The sequence below is a fragment of the Channa argus genome, chromosome 14 (assembly GCF_033026475.1).
Source record: "Channa argus isolate prfri chromosome 14, Channa argus male v1.0, whole genome shotgun sequence".
Classification (NCBI taxonomy): Eukaryota; Metazoa; Chordata; class Actinopteri; order Anabantiformes; family Channidae; genus Channa; species Channa argus.
The window spans coordinates 25,670,388-25,679,003 of record NC_090210.1 but is presented as its reverse complement, the minus strand read 5'-3'; the positions used below and the strand labels follow the sequence as shown (position 1 = coordinate 25,679,003).

General features: G+C 40.1%; 1 gene segment (V, D, J or C); it reads left to right on the top strand.

Moving 5' to 3' along the window:
- The first annotated feature begins 460 nt into the window (after positions 1–460).
- LOC137098416 (T cell receptor alpha variable 3-like) lies at positions 461–3,369 on the top strand. The segment is given in 2 exon segments: positions 461–518; positions 2,912–3,369. Coding segments are annotated over 2 exon segments (516 nt in total).
- The last annotated feature ends 5,247 nt before the right edge of the window (positions 3,370–8,616 follow it).

The following is an 8,616-nucleotide window of genomic DNA, read 5'->3' as shown; positions in this document are numbered from 1 at the left end:
CTCAGTAAGACTCCATCAGTCAGGTCTTTATGGTTGAGTGGTTAGATGGTAAAGACTTAAAGACATTTCCTGTCATTTATATTCTGTCTTCAGATCTTCTCACAGGCTTCTTGTCATTACTGAAGAAACAGTAAAACTCCTTCCTCCTACTCCTTTGATGTTTTATCTTAAAGCAACAACTAGTTACTGTAGATTAGACAATGATGTGGATGGAACAAACTGCAAAAGTTGGGATGTTTCAAACTAAGAAGTTTGGATCATTTCTATACAACACAGTGAAACACAGATTGAAATGATGGTGACTGAAGCATCAGTGTTATTTCCAGAGTTAAAGGTGGAGGAAGTGAAAATCCAAATCTAAGAGGAAACAGAGATTCAGGGAGGAGCTGAGCTGTTACTGATCTATAGAAGAGAGACAAACTTCATATTTATCAGTTCAGAAACATTAACTTTGTTCAACATGCTGTCATTAAAGTGTGATGTATTTCTTCTAATTTTATTAACCATCAACCTAACAGGTAAGTAAGATTCCTTAAAAGGTTCAATTCAAAAGTGTTCAACATGTGACAGAGGTTTGTCTTCTTCAGCTGTCAGCTGTCAAGATCTCACTCCAGTTAAGACTGAAGACTTTAGTTTTGAAGGCAGCAACGTTACTCTGTCCTGTAAATACTCCAAAGGTGCTGCTGATTATTTCTTCTGGTACCGACAACATCCAGGAAAACCACCACAGTTTCTCATCTCTCATTTGGAGTCTGGAGAAATATCTATAAATCCAGTCTCTGGACTGTCTGTTAAAGTGAGAAAGGAAACAACTCACATGGATCTGCAGATCTGCTCTCCTGCAGTGTCTGACTCTGCTGTGTACTACTGTGCTGTGAGGCCCACAGTGACAGGAAACACCACAACTCTGTACAAAAACCTTTGGAGCAAAGACAACACAATACTCCACAACATCCACTAGAGGGAGACACACACTGTTACACTGTGTCACTGAAGTGTTAATTGTACTGACAACTCAACTACCAGCTTAGATCCATCGAACAAACATTTTCTTTCTCTCCATTACTTTAGTTGCTTTAAAGCTCAAACTGGTTCACACAAGACATTTTTGTCAGAGGACAAACATAAACACATCTAACACAAGGCTTTGACAAAAACTGTGTTCCTCATGTTCTTCACTCACATTATAGTCTAGACTCAGAGCTTCTGCTGGACAGTTAACAAAAACAGTCAAACCTACTGTATGCAGAGGCAGAAACCACTTCTGCAGTTTTAGAGTCTAATATTTCTGTCTTTCGGCATATCCCATAAGTTCAGGGTTGCCACAGAGGATCAGTGAGCATGTTGATTTGTCACATTTTTACGCCAGATGCCCCTCCTGATGGAACCCTTTCCAATTTTACTGAGCTAAGGACGGCACGGCTAGGAATGGGCAGTTTGGAGTTCAGTGTCTTGCCAAGGGACACTTTGACATGTGGTCGGGGAGAGCCAGGTACGAACCTCAGACGCTGTGGTTTACTGGGTGGCAGCTCTACAAGCTGACACCAGTTGTTGGAGGTAAAGCTCTGAACCCTGTTTGTTCAGGATGCATGAACGTAGGTCTGTGAAGGTTGGAGAACAACAAATAACATAGTGGTTCTAGAACATATGATTCAGGCTGCAGTTCCATTTACTGGGGCTGGTAAGAAAACTACACAGAAAAAAAGCCAGTGTTTCCTCCTCCCTACAATCCAACATGGTACAGGTGAAGGATAAGGCATTCAAGTTTTCAGGTTGTCCTGACTACTCTTGCTAATACATTCCTCCCACTATGGTTATTAGCTGGTCCCACCCCCTGAGTCCAAGTCAACCAATGAGATTCTTTGTGTGTCCAGAGCAGAAATGTTTAAGGAACTAAAAGCACAATCAGCTTGATGTTGAGGAGAAGGGCTGTGCAGCAGAGAGGCTGTTTAGTTTGTTCATTCTACTGCAGTGGAACAACATTGTTCATCTGCTGTCTGTTTGGCTTCAACTACTCCAAAGACATGTTGCTCTACCTCTTTCTCTCTTTGTTTCACTTTATAGGTCAGTTGGACAAACAATTATTGGCTCATTTCACCTGCTGGAACAGGATCAAATGTCTTCTCCTCTCAGCCTCATCAACAATGTTCATCTAATGGCTTCATTTTCTCTACTTTTTCCAGGACTAATAGCTGGAGACACAATCTCTCCTGAAGGTGATGAAGTCAGTGGGACAGAAGGACGATCTGTCAAACTCAGATGCAACTATCAGACAAGTGCAACTTATGCTGACCTTTACTGGTACAAGCATCATTCTGACCTTCAGGCTCCTCAATTTATACTTTGGAAACGAGGGAAAGGTAGAAATGATGGTTACATCCCTGATCCTCGATATGAATCCCAAACCTCAGATTCAACAACTGAACTGACCATAAAGACACTGACCCTGGCAGACACAGCTCTCTACTACTGTGCTCTAGAAACACAGTGATACAAAGTGTAGAAGGGGCTGTACAAAAACCTGAACCCAGATATCTGACTCCTCTTCAAAGAGGAGGGAAGTGGTTTTCAAACCACAGATTCATATCAGATGGATTCTGCTAATTCCTGCTTTCTCACAGTCACTGTGGTTCCAGCTGCTAATGAAACCCAAAAACAGGGAGGAGCAACACTGTCAAAGAGCAGAAGAGGAAAGAACTCCCACTGTCACATCCATTCAATATCTAACCCATACAGACCACAGATACTGTGTGGAAGATGCTCTCACTGCAGTACTGTGGAATTGGTCCTTTGTTTGTGATCATACTAAAAGGTAGGTTCAAGCAGGAATAACAACTGTTTGTTAAAAAAGCACTGGAACAGGAAATCAGAGTTTAACATCATCTTTAACTACATTTCTCTCTTCCTTCAGGTGTCAGCTGTGAAGATCTGACTGCAGTCAACAATGAAGATTTCACTTTAGAAGGCAGCAATGTAACTCTGTCCTATAAATACTCCAGACAAGCTGCAACTGATGATTATTTCTTCTGGTATCGACAATATCCAGGAAAACCTCCAGAGTTCCTCTTGATGATCTCAGGACTTTACATTATAAAACAAGCAGATTCTCTAAAGTCAGAAAACAGTTTTTCTATTAACCTGTCTGGAGGAAATCAAGTGGATCTGCAGATCTCCTCTGGTGCAGTGTCTGACTCTGCTGTGTACTACTGTGCTGTGAGGCCCACAGTGACAGGAAACACCACAACTCTGTACAAAAACCTTTGGAGCAAAGACAACACAATACTCCACAACATCCACGAGAGGGAGACATTTACATTAAGCCATTTAGCAGACACTCTTATCCAAAGCGACTTACAAGTGAAGTTCTAATTCATGGAGAAACATCAAAGCAAAGTCCTATCAGAAAAGTGTTCACATTTCATTAGATGCAAGTGTAATAAAGAGCAGAAAGGAAGTGTGTGTGTTTTTTTTATTATTATTATATTATTTTTTATAAATTCATAGGAAGGTGTGGAAGAGTTCTGTTTTCAGCAGTTTTTTTAATATTGGGAGTGAGTTTGCTGAGCGTGCAGAGTTTGGCTGGATGTCGCCTGTGAGGTGCTGAGACCACCAGACGTCATTTGTTGGCAGACCGCAGCGGACAGGAGGGATTGTAAACCTGAATAAGGGAGTTGAGGTAAGCAGGAGCTGTTGAGGTGATCACCTTGTAGCCAAGTGTCGTGGCAAAATTCAACACTTACCGGTAACAGACACCTTGAGTGTAATCACTAAAGAAGCTTCCACATCCACGATGTCTTTAAGGGTTTTATCTTCTTACAAGAGAGAAATGCACCAACAGAATTTCAAGCCTCCATCCAGTGCAGTTCTAAGCACTTAACATGTCAAACATGAATTTATATCCTTCTGTTGCTAGGCAGAAAAAGCAGTACTCTTTACCCCCAGCTTCTTTGAAAGGCAACATGCACAAAGCCAACTACAAAAACTTAAATATGCCCTCAAGATACATGTGTAAAGAAAACTGACACAAAGCACAAAACACTATCACAGAGATTTGTAGTTTTTATTTGAACCCTGATCAATTCAATTCAATTGAACTTTATTTATATAGCGCCAATTCCCAACAAAGTCATCTCAGGGCACTTTACAGAATAAAGTCAAGATTATAAAGATATATAAAGAGAACCCAACAATTCCCCCTGGAGCAAGCCTTAGGCAACAGTGGAGAGGAAAAACTCCCTTTAACGGAAGAAACCTCCAGCAGAACCAGGCTCAGGGTGGACGGCCATCTGCCTCGACCGGTTGGGGTGAGTGGAAAGGGGAGAGAGCACAGCTCTACATATTGACAACTAGAAGGTTGCCGGTACAACGAGTGTCTGACCTGATACCACTGAGCAGAGACTAAGGACAGAGACACACCACGCGGACATTAAACAGCTGCTGGGGATATAGGCCGACTGTGGTGTTTCCTCAAGTCACACTTCATCTGCACAAATCCTACAGCCAACGGTCAGCTAGCATGTATGTTCTGCTCCTGTATGAGAGGAAATAACTCTTTACATCCACAGGAGGTAGTTTGTCTTTATCATTCAGAAAGAAAAGAGAAAGAGCTAGGACCATGGATATACAAACTGTAGACTAAGCAGTTACTTCACCACTTTCACAGCACTCTCACTCAACACAGACAGTTTACAACTACTGCTGAGCATTTGTCTGATTTGTCAGTTGTTGGTGTCTCACCAATTCACTAAGCTGAACAGTCAATCAGAGTCTCTCTCTCTGATGGGATGGACATCAGCTGATTGAAAATCCTCAATTGTCTAAAAAAAATCACCAACAAGGGTCTAAATCGTGCCAATGGTGCATGACACACCTCAAAAACAAAGTGTGTGAAATGCTCGCTGACGGTCGACCTTCACTTTGACGTGTCACACTCCTAAGAAAGAAGGTCACAGTGATGCTGACAGGAGACTGGACCCACCCATGCTACACACAAACCATAACTTAAAAGGAGAAATGCCACAAAGTCTCACAGAGAAAAACCAAACCACCAATCTAGACCCAATGAGAGAAAATAGAAAAGCTAAATATAACTGAGTAATAAAACCCTTTGGAGCATGAAGTTATCAGAGTAAAACTGAGTAAGTGGACTTAACAACAACATTTATGGTGTTAAACAGAACACGAGGCTTGTGACACTTTTACAGGATGATATTTGAAAAGTTTACCCTCTTTGCCTCTTTTACAATAGCCTGATAACGACACCAGCAGTCTTATCAATTTTGGAATGCAGGTGTCCTTCTATGATGGAAAATCAAGTATTATTAAATGATGACTAAATTTAATCCTTAACATTTTACCTAGTTATAATAGCAACTTGTTCTCAGTTTACTTTTGAAAAATGTTTGAAAGATTGTATGTTGTTCAAACTTTGTGTCATATACATGTTTTGTCTTGAAGTGTTTGGAGAACTGCTCCAAGGTCAGTTATTGTCTAACAGCAGACCATCCCACACTGTAGTGACCCAGAGTCACTCCATGCTCACAGGTGCTTATAAAGTGCTGAAAAACAAAAAGGTTTCCATAAAAGGAGAAAAGGTGGAGAATGTTCTGCCCATCAACAGAAAGTTAAAAAACTAATGTGTGATGTATGAAGTTTAGAACTGCATAGGATGGAGACTTGAAACTCTGTCGATGTTCTTCTCTCTTGCAAGATAATCAAACCCTAAAAAACATCCTGGATGTTGAAGCTTCTTTACTGATTACACTTGAGGTGTCTAAGACCAGATATTGTCACTTTTGATATGACAGGGTCTCAGTAAGACTCCCTCCAAAATCCAGATCTAAGAGGAGACAGAGATTCAGGGAGGAGCTGAGCTGTTACTGATCTGTAGAAGAGAGAGAAACTGCTGCTGTGAAGAGAACAATTGTCAGACTGAAGGTTGAACATCACACACTTTCTCCTGTTGATTTCCACCTGCTTGTACACATGGAACATTGGCTCTGGATTCTTCTTGCTGCTCTTTGCTGTGGTGAGATACAAACAGTTCCTGAGCTGTAAAGTTAGAGCTGATCATTCTCACTATAACAACAGTTTATGGTTCAAATTGACATTGATCACTGAAAGTCAACTCTACATATCTGTGTGTCTGACTCTGTGTAGGTAACTGTTTAAAGCTACTGATTGTTCTGCTTTAATCCATCATCTTTATTGATTCATCTCTTCCTCTGCATGTTCTGTTCTTCCCCAGAGTGTAAAGGAGAGGACAAAGTGATCCAGACAAGAGGAGATGTTACTGCTGCTGAAGGAGACGCTGTTACACTGGACTGTACATTTGAGACCAAAGCCACATATTCTTATTTGTTCTGGTACAAACAAGAGATTAATGACTTTCCTAAGTATATGTTGCAATGTGATACTGTTGGATCAGCAGATAATGCTCCAGACTTCCAGAAACAAAGATTTGATGCTGCAATCAACGGGACATCAGTTCCTCTGAAGATCCAGAAGCTTCGTCTGTCTGACTCTGCTGTGTACTACTGTGCTCTGCAGCCCACAGTGACAGGAAACACCACAACTCTGTACAAAAACCTTTGGAGCAAAGACAACACAATACTCCACAACATCCACTAGAGGGAGACACACACTGTTACACTCTGATAAAAAAAGAACTTTAATAAAATGAAACATGAAGTTAGAAACTCCAACGTAGGCAAATGTCTTCCTGGGATAAAGATAAACATTAATACAGTGTGATTATTATTCACACAGGAGTTAATGATGCCTGGGGGGTTTTATAGCTGGTTTTATTAGACAACCAAAAGAATGACAATCCAGAGTTGAGCCTAGGATGCAACGATCCAGTCCTACACACCTCTCTGCAGTGTCCTTACAACCGTCACCCCCCCACAACTCCCACATACCTATAGAGACTGTGTCTGTTCCCTGACCAACTAAATTACATAAACTAAAAAACGACAACAAGAGGAGTTAATAACGTAATAAAAGTTAAAACTACTCCTCTTACAGAACAAAACCCCAAAACTATTAAATGTGGATTATTAAATATCAGATCTCTTGCTTCTAAATCTCTTTTAGTAAATGACTTAATAAACGATCATCAATTCGATTTCTTTCTTCTTACTGAAACTTGGTTGCAGCAGGAAGAATATGTCAGTTTAAATGAGTCAACCCCCCCAAGTCATATTTATTATCATGTTCCTAGAAGCACAGGCCGAGGTGGAGGAGTAGCAGCAATCTTCCATTCAAGCTTCTCAATAAACCCTAGACCTAAACATAGTTATAACTCATTTGAGAGACTTACTCTTAACCTTTCACACCAAAACTGGAAAACTCAAAAACCACTATTATTTGTTATCGTGTACAGTCCTCCAGTCCCTTATTCAGAGTTTTTAGAGACTGAAACATGAAATTGTGATTCCAGTTTGTTCATGTTAATGATGAATCCTCCACGCACATAAAGGTTATTTATGGAGTTCTACAAGGCTCTGTGTTAGGACCAAAACTTTTCACTTTATATATGTCTGCTTTAGGCAATTATACTAGAAAATGTGCCATACATTTACATTGCTATGCTGATGACACTGACCTATATCTATCTATGGAAGCAGATGTAAACATGTTTGAAGTTTGATTTATTTTTTCAAGACATAAAGGCCTGGATGTCCCACAATTTCTTCCTTCTAAACTCTGACAAAACCAAAGACATCTTTATATATCGTTCCTCTAGATGGCATAAGTCTGGCCTCCAGTACTACTGCACCTTAGAGTAGTGCTTTGCTTTAAGAGAAATAAACTGCTTAGGTTGAACAGTTACGTGCAGCACATCCAGCTTTTTCTAACTTCCAGCTTTAGGTGGATGTAATCTAATGTGTTTGTAGCAGTTAGAGATTAACCAACACGTTTATTGCTGAGCTCCGTCTTCGCTCAGAAGAAGCTGTTCCACATATTTGTTTTTTTTTTTACTAATCTCATTTGTGTTTTGATAAATTCATATACAATGATGTCAGAAAAAGATTTATTTCCTTATGCTCTAATTAACCTTTAACAGTTAAATCCATGCACTGTCAGCTCATTTTCTTTATTGTCCTAAAATTGTCCCAGATCCTAAATCCTGGGACAATGCGACCCTGTTAATTTGGAGCCCTGCTTGCGATGAATCGATGTACATTATGTAAATCGATGTAATTGACCCAATTGACATAATCCATTATGTTGACCCATCCTTTGAATCCCATATAATTAATCAATAAATCGACTGATTGCTAATTGAAATACAGCCTCAGTGGAATAAAGTAGAAGGATTAAGAATCATTTGAGTCACAAAGAGATGAAGGGAGGAGCAAACTGTGACTGAAGAAAGAAACAGTGATGTTTAAAGCAGAAACAGTTTCCATCTACAAGATGGAGTCAGAGCTCTTCCATCTGTTTTTAGCTTTGTTTCTGATGACACTAACAGGTAGGAGAGAGAATCAAAAACAGAAAACACAGTGTCAGTGTAAAATGTAACTCAGTTTGGAACATTTCTTTTCCTTCAGGTGTCAGCAGTGAACATTTCACTGCCATCAAAAGTGAAGAATTCACTTTAGAAGGCAGCAT